Source organism: Colossoma macropomum, unplaced genomic scaffold (genome assembly GCF_904425465.1).
Source record: "Colossoma macropomum unplaced genomic scaffold, Colossoma_macropomum, whole genome shotgun sequence".
NCBI lineage: Eukaryota > Metazoa > Chordata > Actinopteri > Characiformes > Serrasalmidae > Colossoma > Colossoma macropomum.
In genome coordinates, this window is record NW_023494792.1 from 44,945,916 (window position 1) to 44,963,326 (window position 17,411).

General features: G+C 37.0%; 1 protein-coding gene across 1 annotated transcript in view; it reads right to left on the reverse strand.

The window, feature by feature from the left end:
- b4galnt3a (beta-1,4-N-acetyl-galactosaminyl transferase 3a) overlaps positions 1 to 15,307 on the reverse strand; it is a 31,342-nt gene extending 16,035 nt beyond the window's left edge. The window contains exons 1-13 of the mRNA XM_036577323.1: positions 15,043 to 15,307; positions 6,654 to 6,718; positions 6,366 to 6,425; positions 6,180 to 6,275; positions 5,522 to 5,612; positions 5,140 to 5,240; positions 4,360 to 4,427; positions 4,105 to 4,180; positions 3,889 to 3,955; positions 2,370 to 2,513; positions 1,281 to 1,390; positions 1,041 to 1,141; positions 841 to 878 (exon numbers count right to left, since the gene is read on the reverse strand). Coding sequence (XP_036433216.1) covers positions 841 to 878; positions 1,041 to 1,141; positions 1,281 to 1,390; positions 2,370 to 2,513; positions 3,889 to 3,955; positions 4,105 to 4,180; positions 4,360 to 4,427; positions 5,140 to 5,240; positions 5,522 to 5,612; positions 6,180 to 6,275; positions 6,366 to 6,425; positions 6,654 to 6,718; positions 15,043 to 15,193 — 1,168 coding nt within the window. The 5' untranslated portion in view covers positions 15,194 to 15,307. The remainder of the gene's footprint in view (positions 1 to 840; positions 879 to 1,040; positions 1,142 to 1,280; positions 1,391 to 2,369; positions 2,514 to 3,888; positions 3,956 to 4,104; positions 4,181 to 4,359; positions 4,428 to 5,139; positions 5,241 to 5,521; positions 5,613 to 6,179; positions 6,276 to 6,365; positions 6,426 to 6,653; positions 6,719 to 15,042) is intronic.
- Between the last annotated feature and the right edge of the window lie 2,104 nt (positions 15,308 to 17,411).

Here is a 17,411-nt window from a genome sequence, read left to right on the forward strand (position 1 = left end):
AGTAAAACAGGAAACTGTGCACTGTATGCAAATATCATACCTTCTCACATGCATAATTTTTTATTATGCAGGAATTATTTTGAACGCCTCCCTTGTGTTCTGCAAAGGCAGCTAGGCCTTCTGGCAATTTAATGGTTATAATGTGGTCACCTGGTGACATTATATGTATGTTTACATTTTTTTCTCTATCATACTGGTAAAGGAACGTTGTTCCAGGAACAACAAAGGAAACCTAAGCAAAGAATACATCTGTCACTGTGGCTGCACCCAGAACTTCATACTACCACACTTAGTAGTATGTCAAAACTCTACATCACCTTTAGCAGCGCTTCCATTAGTGTAGTGCATATAGTGTAGTGGTATGTGGTTTTAGGCACAGCTTTTGGAAGTTTCTTTTCTGGGAATGGCCCACGTGCACCCTGGCTCCACCCACTCAGTTCTGAGTAGTACACCTGGGTGTTTGGTCTCTCTCTTTGCAAAGTCTTCCAGGTATCTCTGTGCAATTCTGAGCCATTTTTCTGGTTTCTTGTTTTTGTGGTATCCCTTCCCTTCACTCCTGGTTTGTGTTTTATAGTTTTTGATCAAGCATCCCCTCTTTTTTTGTCCCTGCCTGCCCGTGTATATGACCTTTGTCTGTGACTTTGACAAAGAGAACTGGAAATCCTACTTGAAGAAAATATGTTCACCTTTATCAAACATAATAGAAAGACAAAGTCATTCTTACAGGAGTGCGAATGAAAGCAAAACCTCATTTTTGTCATTGTACAGTTACACAATAGCTAGTAATAACGAGAACGCTGTAGTTTTTGTATACTCAGTCATGTAAGAAAGATCATTTACCTGCGTCCTCAGTTTTCAGAAACTGGACAAAGCCGCCTCTTGAAAGGTAAACAATGAAACAACATGTCACATAGAAGAATAAAACAGTAAATACATTGCTACAAATATTCACTATACTTTGAGCATAAACTAATTTAAGGAGTGTTTTTATAAGAGGATTTATGATGTAAGATATGAAGTAGCTTAGTGTGAAAGCCTACCCGTCTTTAAATACTTTGTCTTGGTTGTAGAAACACATCTCATCAACGGCTGAATGAGTCTGTCTTGTGTGGTCATTAGGGTACACTCTAGAGTAGTGAACCTTGACAATGAATACACAAAACACAACATAACTGTCTCAGTGACATACTGTGGTACTATAAAATGTTTTCCATTTAATGGTAAATGTCATTATAGGATAAACTCTAAATTCATGCAACAGGAAGTGAAGGAATACTCACATAGTATATACCATGAAATCTTTGCATTTGTGCTCCATCAAATACATTAATGGGCTTGTATTTGCATTGAGGAAAGACGTCTTTCAAATAGGAATCATTCATCAGTGGTACTGGAGAGAGAAGAAAGGGATGAAGTGGAACATGCTGATGATTATGTTGATAACTGAAATAGTGAATGTTTCACTGCATATTGCCATTAATGGACCAAAACCTCATATGTCCGAAATGGTAACTTCACAGGAAAAGGAAGAAATATCCTAAACTTATAATGGAAGGTAATGGAACAAAGTTTTTTTTCACAATAATATTTTAGACCATTTCTTTTGGCCCATTCATTAGGAAAATTGAACACACTATAGTGGGTAGGTATTAAAATATGCAAAAATGTTTAAAAAGTGACAAATACAGAGACCAATTTTTGCACAACAGAGACAATTTACATTTACAGAATTTGGCAGATGCTCTTATCCAGGTAGGCAAAGGTAGTGTTTGGAGTCTTGCCCAAGGACTCTTATTGATATAGTGTAGGGTGCTTGCCCAGGCAGGGGATTAAAGTCTACAGCGTAGAAGGCAGAGGTGATACCCACTACACTATACCAACCAACTGATTTATCTCCTTACCAGCATAAGCAGCATTTAATGCTAAAAGGTATTACCCCAAATTCGAGCTTGGGATAACTTTAAAGAGATCTGGAACACATTGTGCAAGGAACATTTTGTAGCGCTCACTGCTATATGCAAAAGTCACGATGCTTTATTTACCAGCTGTTGTCGGCCACAGCCATGCCGTACATAAGCAGATTTTTTCTTTAAGAGCTTGCTCTCTGACTCAGCTCATGTCTCTCCTCTCTCTGCTCACTCACACATACACACACACCCCTGGGGTAATTCCCAGCTTCACCATCTACAGTATGGGTCCCTAGCAAATTAGCCAAGAGCAATAAAGGCTGGAGAACACACTGCCCAAAACTAGCATGCCAAAACTTTCTTCTTCAATTTTCTTGAACACGCTACAATATTTTCATAATTTTTCCTGATGTCATCAGTAGGTCTTTACATGTAATTTTGTAAGATGTATAAACTAATTACTTTTGAAGATGTGGTCCCGTGGGTCTTCTCTGACCATGTCCACTACAGGGTCACGCTGCGTGTAGATGAGGTCAGGATGCATCTCATGACTGGCTGCCGTTTGGGGGATGTAATCCGTGTCCCCCGCCAGGACAGAGGTTTCATCTGAACAAGTGAAAAAAAGCATTTAATTCAGCACTTCATAGCAGAAGGAGCTTAATGAACACTTCTGCTCATACATCCTGAAACCATTCATTTAAAAACATGACAATGTGTAAGTCAGGATTGTGAGAATTCATGGTAACATCCATTGATCCTGCCAAAAATGTTGTCTTGGCAAGTGTAATTTTCAGAAATCTAGTCTATGTATCTAATATTTCTCATTTTGAGATTGTTGTAAGCATATTGTAAGATTATTTAACTTATTTACGGATTTTTTTACTTGTATTGTGTTCTATGGTGAGATGAGACCAACATAGAGGTTTTTGGCAACAAACACCAGAGGTGGGTTTGGCCTGGACACAAAAATAGCCATACAGAAAAGTATTTCATCCTCACTGTGAAGTGTGGTGGTGGATCTGTGATACTGTGGGGCTGCTTTTCTTCCAGAGTCCCTGGACAATTTATTTGGATGCAAGGTATCACAGATTCCGTCAAGTACCAGCAGAAATAAAAACAAAACCTTACTGCCTCAGCCAGAAAGCTTAGGCCATAGTTTGGATCTTCCAGCAGGATAATTATCCAAAATCATCCCAAAAATAGTTCACTGACCGCAGAATCAAGGTTTTGGCATGGCCATCCCAGTCTCCTGACCTATAACCCATAGAAAACCTGTGAGTTGAAGAGGAGAGTCCACAGTGTGGACCTCAGAATCTGAAGGTTCTGAAGAGGTTCTGTATGGAGAAATGGTTTCAGATCACTTGCCATGTGTTCTCCAGTCTCATTAAGCATTACAGGAGAAGACTCAGAGCTGTTATCTTTGCAAAGGGAGGCTGCACAAAGTATCAAATGAAGGGGTGCCAACAATTGTGGTACACACACAAATTAAACATATATATATATATATATATAAACAATGTTATATTATTTAATTAATGAAGTATATATTTTTCCTGAAAGGAATGATTATTTTTTAATTAAAGATCAAAAGGATAAGCCATAAACAATGTTTTTTACAGCATCTTTTGCTCATGTTTGCAAGGGGTGTCAATATTTGTGGAGGACACTGTATATATGTTAACTAGATTTATGATAATTTCACTTGCCTAGATATGATTTTTTGCAGTGTGAAAAGAGACAGGCCCAGGGCAATTGGTGTGTTTCTATGTATTCGCCTGATCAAAAAGGTGTTAAATCAGTCACAAGTCAATCTTTCAAGACTTCTTTAAACAGGCTCGTTTGGGCCACAGGGGAGGAATTTACAAGCATGTTACTTTACAAGTTTGTGTTGTGTTGTGTTGTGTTGTGTTGTGCTGTGTTGTGCTGTGCTGTGTTGTGTAGTGTATGTAAAGAGGAACATTTTGCCAGTCCTGAAACTTACTGACATAGAGAGACAGATACTCGGAGGTAATAACAGTAAAGATGCTGTTTCTCTGGTTCAGACGCCACTTGAAAAAAAAGTGCAAATTTTTAGTTAAGGGCCTGTACATTTAGGAAAAAAACAGACTTCTGTTGAAGACTGGAATAAAAATGACTGTGTCCCATAGCTTGGGCAATAATGCTTTATTAATATCTAAGTGAAAATAAGGAGACATACTGCTACTTCCACATGGTCTATCCCTTCATTGTGCTGGAGGAGGACTTCAAAGAAATACTTCTTGTGTTTCAACAGCCTGAAAACAAAGAGATGTAATGAATCCATGTAGCCCTACAAATTATTCAAAGTAGAGGACCTTTTTACTAGATCCTCATTTAGGTGCGTATTAGACAATTTTGATCTGGGTCCCATGAAGTGGTTAGTAAAAAAAACAAAAAACTACTGGTAAAAGAAATAAATAAATATATCACTTACTTTACAGGCTTAGATATCTGTGATGCAAATTTGTCATATTCTCCTGGACCTGCCCATTCCACTCCTGTCTGGTATAACAACAAAATTTGAACAACTTAGAAATAGGCATGAGTTATACCTTAACTTTAGCCATTTTCTGAATTACATATAAAGTATAATACTAAAACCTGGGTACAAATTCCACTGACCACACGGATGTAAACATTTGTGTTTGCTTGGTGGCTCATTTCACTAGAATATCTGTATCTTAGAGGAATATTTGTTTTGTTTGTGTTATTTGGTTTGTTAGTGTGTGTTGTGCTGGTCTGAGTGGACCAAACACAGCAGTGCTGCTAGAGTTTTAAACATCTCATTGTCACAGCTGGACTAAGAATAGTCCACCAACCAAAAATATCTAGCCAAATAGCGTCCTGTGACCACTGATGAAGGACTAGAGGATGACCAACACAAACTGTGCAGCAACAGATGAGCTACTGTCTCTGAATTTACATTTTCAAGGTGGACAAAAAAGGTAGGAGTGTCTAATAGAGTGGACAGTGAGTGGATACAGTGTATAAATTCTCCAGCAGCTCTGCTGTGTCTGATCCATTCATACACTAACAAGCCACCACCATGTCAGCACTAGGCACTACGCAAACTGAGCTGAGTTTCTTTTGCACTGACAACAAATAATATTCATAACAAATGAATGACTTAATATCTGTTCTTAATGGAAATTAAATGAACGACAGGTGGTCTCTGATGTTTGCACAGAACTGTAGTTAGGGCAGTAACACTTACTTTTCCAACATATGCCTGAAGTCTGAGGCCTTGGGTTAATTCATTTGGACTTAGCCAGAACTCAGAGTTCTTATCAGAGGAAATCGCAAAACTGTACTCGCCTGGGAAAACAGAAGCAGAAGGGAAAACAACAATGCCACTCTGCAGATGCTTTAAAAGTAAATGGTCATCATGTGTCTTCATTTATATAACATCAGGGTTTTTTTTATTTGTAATTGGTCACAGAAACAGGTTGTGGATCAGCACAGTTATTGTAATATGCACTGTAAAACTAGAAAAAAGTAGAAAAACAAAAGTTCTACAACACAAAATGTCCTAGCTTAGAACCAGGCCTGGGTAATAGAACATGATGCTCCAAAGGATTTTCCAATGTAGTACCCACCACTGATGTTTGGGTGAATATAGCCAAAGATCCTCACTCCATAGTTTGTCCATTTGGGATATATTGCAAGCTTCTTTATTGTGGTCCGGACCTGAGAATATGACACGCATCTGCTTTGGTGAACATGTACAGCATAAAGCGTATGGATCATTCCATGCCAACACTTTATGTGTTATCAATTGTACTCCAGACGTTAAAGGAGCCTGGACTAGAGGAATTTGGGGGTGTTTCAGAGAGGCCTTGGATTGTGATGCAGTCTACCACCAAAAGCTTAACAAATTGCTCCCAGACATGTAATCTTGTTACACGTCTGGAATACTAGACTAGACAGAACTGAGCTTAAATATTAACTGGGTATATTAATATTTAATGTGAAATATTATTCTTGGTGTTGTAATTATATCCTGTTAATATTACAGTTATTCAGTAAGCAGTTAAACTCGGTTTAAGATGCAATGCGGAACCTGCTGGAGCAAACTAGCTGGGGCATAGCTTTTGCATGGTTGCATTAATTAAATGAACTGTTTTTAGGTGAATAGGCATGGAATGATCCATTTATATGAAAATATAATTTGTTTATAATCTCTAATCATCAATATATATAATTCAAAAAGCTATCGTGGATAAATCTGTGGAATTTGTGGGTGTGATCACTAACATGTGGATACAGAGGGTACAGCACATTCTTCCTCAGCTGTAATATGGAAGTTGCACACCAGTCTTCGAACACATGCATGTTCACTCTTCCTCGATACTGGTCACATAATAGAGTATGTTAAAAAAATATTTGCTTTGAAAGTATGTTTGCATATTCACATATTTGCATGCATATGTATTTTAGCACCTCTGGTCTCCAAGGCGGCAGACTCTCTTTATCTCCTTCTTTAAAATCCTGCTTAATGAACTGAATGACAGAGACGGAGAGAAGAAGAGGAATATTATCCATCAAAATGCCATGACAAACTTTAGGAAAAGTAGGGAAAAGTTACAGTTTCCCAGTCCTCTCATTGCAGGCACACCTGAGTCAGATAATCAAGGCCCGTAGGACACTATTTACCTGACTCAGGTGCGCTGGGAGCTAGAATAGAATAAAATCAGAACAGAACTGGTTCAGGGGTCACCAAGGCCTCACCTGTAAGTCGGTAGATGTCACCTCATCGTCGAAAAACTGGTGTTGCTGGTGACTTTCTTTGAGCCCTGAAACACAAGAGAACACATTAGATGGATGTTGTAGGGGAAGTGTAGCTTTGCTAACTGCTAACTTTCCCCAGCAATGTGGATTTGGGCAAGCAAACTGCAAACAAAGCAGCTCACTTCAAAGCTTCATTATGTTATCCAAACGCAGACAGTCCTTGTGCACACCAATGGACCATTAAAGTTCCTTTGCTTTTATTTGCCTAGAATTGTTCTCTTTCTGATTCTTAGGCATGTGTGACTGTAGAAGTTGAGCGTCTACAAGTTATTTTAGCTCTTCTAAAGCTGTACTCTGTCTGTGGCTTGCCTAGAGCTGTTCATCAACATTCCTGTGATGTTTGCAATGAGCTGTAGAAAGATTTATAAGAGAGTCGAGGAACATAATGGACTGATCCTTGGTGAGACACTCTTTCCACATGACAAAGTGTAGACTATGCACATTTGTCACAACAGGGAGGATTTACTTCAGTGGGACACTGGACTAGGAAATTAGGAAGAGGTATGCGGTGGGCAAGTGTTTAAGAAGCCGGTAGCGAGGCTTGTGTCAATCAACGAAGCTTGTTGGGATACATTTGTTTCCGAAAGGCTAAGTGATTCCTTAGGAGGAACAGGCTGGGAGCTGACACAGGTGGTAAAGCTGGGGCTGACCTGATTCTTCAGAAAGATAAATTGCAGTTAAATCATTGTTTTTATACAGTCAAATGCAAAAGTTGTGCACGTGGTTTTGTTGGTTTTCTAAATGAAAATAGGTTAACACATCCTCTGTAAAACACTTTTATGCACAATTCCAGTTTATTGGCTGAATTTATCATATTTAGAAAAGAAATGAAACATAGAATGTGGCTTATGCGAAAGTCAAATATGTTAAACTCAACAAAAAATGAGAAATTGTGCACTGAAATTTACAGAAAAATGTCATAGTGTGTTCTCTGTAGAGGATGTGTTAACTTATTTTCACTTAGAAAATCATCGAAACCAATTCTACATCAACTGTAGACCTAGTATTTGGGGAAGACTGAGGGTTTTTATTGTAATTGTATTCAAATTATATTCAAATGTATGTTTACAGTACCGTTTAAAGCTCTGTTTAATGCTTTTCATTCTTTCTGTATTTGCAGTACCTGTGCCATTTTTAGTTCACTCAGAGTCTTTTTGGAATAAAGAAGTGCCACTAGGTAAACAGAAAGCCTACTGTGTAAGATTTGTTAGTTAACCTCACTTAAAATATTTTTTTGGAAATTAAATTGCCATTAGATTTATTTGGACGCTTCCAAGCCAGGGTGCTTTACGTTATTTATTTATTTATTTATTTACTTATTTACTTATTTACTTATGTGTTAAAATAATGCTATCAACATGGCCCATGCAGCACATGAATATGTATCACTGTGTCACTGCTGTCACAAAAAAAAAAATTTATCTCTGACATGGTCACCTTATAGAAGGAGGAACTAATAGAAGAACAACATATTTTGTGTTTTTTAATCCACCCGTGTTAACAAATTTGCATGCCCTGTTAAGTTGAACATATTTTGAGTTACCTACATATCTACTATATAACTAACCTATTTTAAAAGTGAGTATTAATGTGCTCCTATTACACCACTAGAGATGAAACGATATTAAAATTTCATATCACGATTATCATGACCAAAATTATCACGATTATCGGTATTATCGCGATATTGTTCAAATGTTTTGAAAAGTAAAATAAATAAAAAACTAAATACTGACACAAACAAACTCGTTTCACCAACTTTTATATTAACACAAATAGAATTGGCAGCAATATGCACTTTTTGTTTGCATAAACATTAAAAAATGAGGTCAATACATTTTTAGTATTACTTTTGTATTACTTACAATACTTGTAATACTCTGTAAACAAAAAAACAGCAAATGTATTATTATTACAGTTATTATTATTATTATTACTGTTATTCTTCTTCTTCTTCTTCTTCTTCTTATTATTATTATTATTATTATTATTATTATTAATATTATTATTAATTACAATAACTAAGGATTTCCCTGCATAGAGAATTAAATCTCGACCAACTCTGAGGTGGGTCTTAATGGAAAATTACTACTTCTAAGAAGTGCTGCACTCGGGGGATTTCTGTCCGAACTGCAACTGCAGCATTATTGTGCCGTTGTGGCGCTGAACCCCTGATCAATACAGTGCACCAGGAAAAACAGCCAAAATCACAGAGGAACTGCGTGACCGCGCTGTGAGCTGTAGACAGTGTAGAACTCATACAGCGTGTCTTCACCTGTGGAGCTGCTTCTCTAAAAGCATTTAAAAACTAAAACATAACTTAAAATGAATGCGCATCTGTGCTGTGACAGAAACACTCCTAAAGTTTAATCTCCGAAACACAGCGTTTACTCGCGCAAGGTCCCGTCTCAAAGCACACTATCTTCCCTATGTAGTGCACTTCGTGGATCATGAAATAGCAAATCCTTCACCCAAAGAGTGCAGGAAACGTTCGACTAAGTCATCTATAATCAACATTAACAACAGGCTACAAATTCCCTATTTAAAACTCAGCTGCTTGTTAATGATGATCGTGCTTGTTTGAACAGTAGCGCACTATGTAGGGGACATTGAGTGATTTGAGACGGTGTTATTCTCAGACAGTAAACACTGCAAGCGAGGCGAGAAAGGGGAGCTGTGCAGATTGAACCTCTGCAGCGCCTCGTTCAGGAGCTCGTGTGACTGTTAACTCAGAGCTCATTTTGGAGACTCTGCTCCACAGAAATGTGTTAAAAGCTTTTGTTTCGATTCACAGTTGATTCACCGATTGTTTTTCTTTTTTTCTTTTTTTTGACGCTAAAAGCTTCATTTTATATGATTAACAAACCATAAGCGTAAGTTAAACCACACAAACCATGACATTTCTTCTATTTCGAAGTCCCCACAGACTTCTACATTAAAGTTAACCTTGCATTCTCTAAAAAGTAGCGGGTGGGGGTCGCAAAATGACTCGTAAGGTTTGATGTGTTGCCCCCATTCCCCGCATTTTTCTTTCGGCCTGTTCTGCAGACAGGGTGGTCATCTTCAATTAACTTTCCTTCTGCATCCTTATAAAACCCAAAATATGACCGAACGTCAGACTTGGTCTTCTTAGAAGGCTGAAATATCTCCGAATCTCGAGTTTTTCACACCGCGGTAATCGACCGCGGTTTTAACGATACTTTAAAGTTCAAACGGTACTACTAACCGTCATTAATTTTACCGCGGTTTACCAAACCGGTAACCGTTTCATCTCTATACACCACCATTCAAAAGTTTGAGAAGAATATGTCAGTAATATGAAACCAATCTGGCTGCAGATAAATGTATACTTTTTTTTTCTAATATTCTCTAATATACATCCTGTGCATTTTTACAGGTTTCAAATAATTGGTAGAACACTTGTATTTAAACTGTAATTAAAAATAAAGAGATGTTGAATGTGTCCAGAATGATGAACCGAGCTGTAGATAATTGCAACATGACTGAGAAAGCTGTATAAAATTATGTTATAATAAAATCAACAGCAACAATCCATTGTATTTTAAAACTGGAGATCAAGGAAGATAACTTAATATAAGATCATTATCAGTATGTTATTTATCATATCAACTTTACAATATTCTATATATGATAAAAAAGCATCTAAACTATTATTAGCATCTAGTTTGTAATATTTATATCCAAGCTGAATGTATCGTTATTACTGTCACGACCCTCTTTGGCTCTGAACTCTTGTTGGACTCCATCTCCCAGAAACCCTTGGGAGATCACGTGACTCCAGTCTCACTCCCGCGCTCCAACCAGCGCTCCAGTTCCTCAGAGTATTGTTCTGTATCACCTGTTCCTCTCTGATTAGTTTAGCGTAAAGCCTGGGCTTGTAGGCAGTTTCACTGTGAGGTGTTGCTACTTTCCATAGAGCTACTGTTACTTATGACTGTTCCTGTTTTGCCCTGTTTGCTGATCTGCCTTTTGCCTGATCCCTTTTGGATTCTTTGCCTGGTAATGTTTCTGTTTGTGTGTTTTGCCCTTTCTGGATTTGACCGCTGCCTGTGACCTGACAGCGTCTGCGTCATTCTGTCGTGTTACAATTACTACTTCATAATAACATACATTGTTAATATGGAGTAATTCTAAATAAAATATGCCATAACTTTTTTTCATTTATACCAAACTATATGTTCTCATTTGTACCCTTTTTTCTTTATTATTCCTCCTCAAAGCAGTTTTTATCCTCACACGTTTTTCTCGTCTGTTAGTATGTCTGTCATTTAATTCGTCTAATTCGGTTTAGACCAATATCTGGACAATCGTCTAGATGTTTGGTTCTTAACTCTAGTCCTTTGAAGTGAAGGGGCACAGCAAGACTAGAGGTAAGAACCTGTGATGTAAACGCTGGCTCTCAGTTCTCTGTTGAGCTTTCTCTTTTTAAGTTTAATGACTTTAGTATTAGGCTTGATATCAGGATGAGGATGATCTAATTCATGTAAATCTATGACACTACAACCTATAGAACAAATAATTGAAGGAAAGTAGTTTAATCGAAGTAATGACTGCAGTAAAGCATTCTCTATAGTAAAGCTGATGGCACAGTGTGGGTAAATTTGACCACTGTCGTGGTAGACTGTCATGCAGACGTCATGCACAAGTGTTTTATTGTCAGGTTATATGAGTAACAATCAACATCAAACAAAACAAAAAACAGCTAAAAAGCAAAAGTATGTAACTATGAGTATATTCAACATTTTAAAACTTCAACATTTAAATCTTAAATCTCTTGGCCTTAACATGGATGCTGGGTGATCTGCGTAAATAGGGTATACTGTATCTCAGAGACGTCTTGTGATACGATCACCCAAACCACCTTCGGAGGTGGTCAGGGACGCATATGATCACATAACATTAATAGTGTGAAGGCTAAAGAGTCTCGATGCGCCCTCAACAGTGTAAAAGGACCACCTTAAAGTAGCTGTGTAGCTTCATCTTTCGTCTCCTCTACCATTTGTTTACAAGTCGCGGTAGCAGTACATAAGGTCTAAATGTTTGTAACAGCCCTTGCATTTTTACGAAAAATGGTACATTTTTGTCTGACAACAAATGCAGCGAGAGACTAAGCGTGGGTGGTACTTTTCCTCCAGTTACAAAATCCAGTCATTGGAGATGCATTTGAGACACACAGAACTGCCACATGTAATTGGCTACACATCTACACAGTCTACACAATCAGCTGCCCACTTACAATCAGATCACTCAAGACAAATGTTAATACCAAATGTGAGCAGGGCCCTGGTGACTTCCTGAAATATTAAATTGAAAGAAACTCCCCACTATTGTCTAAATATTCTGTTAGTCTTTTTCAGCATCAGTGATTTTGAATTGTGACATATTAAAACAGCAAATTTGAAAATCAGCATTGAATCATTGGACTAGATAGTGGTGCATGCCAGTCAGGGTGGAACTACCCATTTCTTCAGATGTATGCAAATCTCAGTTTAGCACCTGCATCATTCAAGTTGTGCAGGATTGTGTGATTAAATGGAATGTCACTAGCTTACGTTTGACTGATTACAGCTAAGTAGATTTTAAAATGCCGACTGTAATGAATTGGCTTCATATTGTGATTATGTAGCCATCTGATGACAGCTAGACCAATATATATATATATATATATATATATATATATATATATATATATATATATATATATATATATATAGCTGCTGTTGGAACAAAACCTTATATCTCAATTTTTGTTGTTTTTCAATTTTTGACATAATTTCAAAATGTCTGTTGCCCTTTATATTGTGGTGAAATTTCATGATGAATCAACCAAAATAAATGGCCCAGAATTACTTGAAAAAAAATCTGGTTCTATTGACTTACATTAAAAGTAAAGTATATTTTTTCCTTCTCCTGTAAAGTTGACATATATATATACATACACACATATACAACCACCATTCTACCATTTCCTCCACACTAAAACACTTGCCAAACCTGCCCTGGCAACCTGCAAATCCTACCATGACTGCCATAATTTGATGTTGGGTTGCGTCTGGGGTGGGCAATTATATTTTTTGGTAGGGAATTGGCCACACCTGCCACTCCTTTTAAACCTTGCCTTTTAAACAGCCCTATAATTCTAAAAGATTGACACTGAGCAGGAAGTACTCCACTTTATCAAGTTCAGCTCACTCTTAAATTAAAAACTTTTAAACTCTTAAAGGTTGAATTAAATAGACTGCTTTGTAAAGTAATACATAAATGGCTTCGATAAGGCTATAACCACCCGTCTGAGGACTCTAACAGTTTAATTCCTATTTGCCATTCTGTTAGCTTTCACAGCTGAACTGGTAAACCTCAACACAAAACGCTATCACAGTGAAAATAACTAAACAATGTAAAATGCATCTGAACTTTTAACATGAGTATGTTTTTCCCAAGATAATTGTATCTATAAATTAGAAGAAAAGACTTAATAAACAGATTATAATAACTAGATCTTTGCATAAGTAAGTTTAACAAATTAATAAACAAAAATGTTATTAAACTGATTATTTTTCAAATATTTACACACCATAATTACATTAGTTTTACACCTCTTGCTTTTGTAGGAGACCATCAATCTAGATCCTTACTGAAACCTCAAAGACACCTGAAATCAACTTCTGTCCTTATGCAAATTTTACAGTGCACTTCCTGGTGAAATCTTGAGTGCAGTCCCCATGACTGTGACACTGCACTAATGATAAAATCTCACCGTTGTTGGTTTTAATACTGTCTCCCCTGTTAACATTAACAAATGTATGTAAATGACAAGCAGAGTCAGTTGTGTGCTTTAGTAAAATGCAGTGGCAAAAGCAAGTTACCATGTGTTATTGTGGTACAACTATGTTCCCTGACTAAAGGTACTAAAATGTACACTTAAAGATACCGCCCCAGTGACAAGAGGGGTACTGTCCCAGTGACAGTTTCATACCTTTTTCTGAGAGTGTACACCCCACTTGTGGTTGCCTAAAGAACCATGGAACCATATTTGAACAGAAGAAGAACCTTTTAAAGGTTTAAAAAAACTTTCACATACTTCACCAAAAGTTTCTAGACCAACTTAGGTGTTCTTCCTAAAACTTCTGCATTATGGGGAGGTTTTTAAACTTCTACAGTAGGTCAACGTAGAAAAAGGTTCTTTGGGGAATCAAAAGTGGATCTTTTATGGAATTGCACATCTTTAAGAGTGTACATAAATAAATAAAAGAAAATCAGTTTCAACATTTGACATGTTGTACTGTTTTCAATTAAACATGGGATTAAATTATTTGCACATCATTGCCGTCTGCTTTCATTGACATTTTGCACAGCATCCCAACTTTTTGGGGAAACAGTGTTGTGTATATATGTATATGAACCGGTACTTGCCATACCAGCTGTCATGCCTCCCTCTAACGCTGCTGCTTCTTAGACTCTCTGAACTTCAATTCTTAGAATTCAGAGAAGGATCACATGACTCTCAGGGACCCTCAGGCATCAGACTACCCTAGATCTGCTTTACCGATTACTGATTCCCCTCACCTGGTCTAGCCCTATATATGTTGTTTGTTTGTCCTAACTTCCTAACTTCCTCTGTTCTCCTAAACCTTTTGTACTGTTTTGTCTTTTCTGGTTTCCTTTTTTTTTTTATTCACTCTCTCTTGGTTGCGACCTTCGCCCGACTAGTTTGGGTCTCCCTTTTTTCATTAAAACCTCAAAATTGGTTTATATCCATGAGCGTCTAACTTCCTCACAAGGCGGAAAATGCTAACTTGGGCTTCAGCCTCTTTGAATTCAATCATTTCACCAAAACTCAGACTTGAAATGTCGTACAGGGGGATACAGTGAGATATCATAACACCCACACCCTCAGAAAAAAGAGTGTAAAACTGTCACTGGGGCAGTATCCCCCTTGTCACTGGGGTGGTACCCTCAAGGGTACATCTCAGTACCTTTGGTCGGGGAACATAACTGTACCATAATCCACTGAAATGATATTTTCTAAGTTGTATTGACTCCACACACCCCGTCTCATCTCCAGGCTTTTTATTTTATCATTCTGTTTTAAACATCTGGTTATGAAAAGGTATAAATGTGTAATTTTCACCTGGTAAAACTTATTTAAGATACACAACCAGACCTTAAAAGCACTGTTGTACCTTTGAGGGTACATGTACATTGTTTGTATGCCGATGAATGAAAAATGTACCTGCACAGAACAGTGCACAGTTATCATGAATATGAAGTTCACACAGTCACAAATGAATAAAAAGGAAGTACTCACCATTGTTTACGAAGTCATTTCGCTCCATATGATTGCCAAAGAAAGCCAAATAGACGACGAGGATCAGCACACTCAAAGCCAGAAACAGTACATAATTTTTCAACTTTCTGAAGCTGAAAATCTCTGAAAGCTCTGATAAAAAATACTTCATGTTTTTTTCTGAGTTGTCCTCAGCACAGGAATACTGCTGTCACCTTCTCAGCACTGTCATTTGGAAAGTCTCTCGACTGTGGGCACAGTCAATGCACGCAAGAGACATGCAAAGCCTGCTGGACAACATGTGTGGTTGTAGGCGTGTACAAAAGGAGGCAGATAAAATCTCATCACTGGATGAATCTGCTGCCATAGCTACCCTTGTACACTGAAATGCTATGAGCTGAGTTTAAAAAATGTTTTTTTTAAGCATTTTTAAAATTGAATGTTTCAAGTTTTTTTGTCAACAGTTAGGACTTTTTATATCATAATGTCATCTGCATTGAGATTTGATGGCCACCTTCAACCAATCCAATCAACCACTTCATACTGGTATGATTGTCCTTTTTGTTATTTAATTATAACTTTATTCTTAACATTTTACAGGTTTATCCATTAAGAAATTGTAGCTCAATCTGGACACATCTAAAATATTTTTATCCTACTCAGTACTAATCTATGAAGTTTTAAAGTAGTAAAGAAAAAAAGTTTTATTTTATTGAAAACAGTGATGCCAAATCTTTGAATAGTAGTATTTATTTGAAAACAGTTTTAGGACCAGGCAAAACATATTCTCCTCAGTTTTCAAACTGGTTAGGTCAGTAGTACTAAGCTCTCTCATTACAGATGCCCATGGACAAGTACTTTGTAACTAGCCTTGATGCTGACTCATTTGTTGACTTTCATTTACAAAGTTAAAAAAAGTCCATGTACATCCATTGAACCCAAACACGAAGGCCACTTGCCTCATACGCTGTTGTTCCTCCTTGTGCCTCCAAAACAGCTCCAACCTGTCGAGGCATGGACTCCACATGGATATCCTGCCTGGTGGCTTTTGCCTATGTAAGCTGAAAGGTGGAGCCACCATTTGTCTGACTGGTTGTTACAGCATTCCACAGTTGCTAGACTAGACTGATATCAGGGAAACTTGTAGGCCAGGACAACATCTCAAACTTATCATGTTAATCAAACCACTCCTGAAGAATGTGATTGACATCCACATTAAAGAATGCCTGCACTGCAAAAACAATTAGCTAAAATACAAGAAATAAACACTGTATTTGAACAGTAAATGACTTCATCCTAGTCTGTCCATGCAGCAAGATAATTTTACCTGAGAAGAAATTTTTAAGTTCCAGTGTAGAAGTAAGTAGGCTCTGATAATTGTGCAAAAGGTTTGAAATAAGCAGAAAATGTCAGTTTTTAGATTTATAAAAAAAAATAAATAAATTACTTCAGATCAAACTTGCTACAGCACAGTAATAAGTACAACGCCAATTCCAAAAAAGTTGGGATGCCATGTAAAATGTAAATAAAAACATAGTGCAATAATTTGCAAATCTCATGAGCCCATATTTTATTCACAATAGAACATAGAACACATATCAGATGTTGAAAGTGAGACATTTTACCATTTCATGAAAAACATAAACTCATTTAGAACTTGATGGCAGCAACGCATCTCAAAAAAGTTGGAACAGGGGCAACAAAAGGCTGGAAAAGTAAGTGGTGCTAATAAAAAAAAACAGTTGGAGAAGCAATTTGCAACTAATTCTCATGACTGGGTATAAAAAAGTATTTTAGAGAGGCAGAGTCTCTCAGAAGCAAAGATGGGCAGAGGTTCACCAATCTGCAAAACTGTGTCTAAAAATTATGGAACAATTTAAGAAAAATGTTCCTCTATGTAAAATTGCAAAGACTTTGGATATCCCACCATTTACCGTACATAATATCATCAAAAGATTCAGAGAATCTGGAGAAATCCCTGTACGCAAGGGACAAGGCCAACGGTCAATACAGCATACATCTTAACACAGGAAGCTGATTTCACTAAAATCGTCCCATTGGAATTATATCTGTCTGACATTTTTGTCATAACTGAGTTATTCACACATTCTCATTCTTTGACATTTCTAATTTAGTTCTATAAGGTTGAACTGTGGAATTGTGGAATTCATCAACATTTCCTGTATGCAATATAATCAACACTCCATGTGCAGTATTTTTAAAATATCTCTGCAGTATAAAGATTTTTTGCTTTTCTATTCTTAATGTTTATATTGTTAACTCCTCACCATCCCATGTGTAATATAAATCAATACCTCATGTGAAATTTAGGCAAAATATCCTTACAGTGTAAATATCTTAGCTTTTATTTATTTATAATCCTTTATATT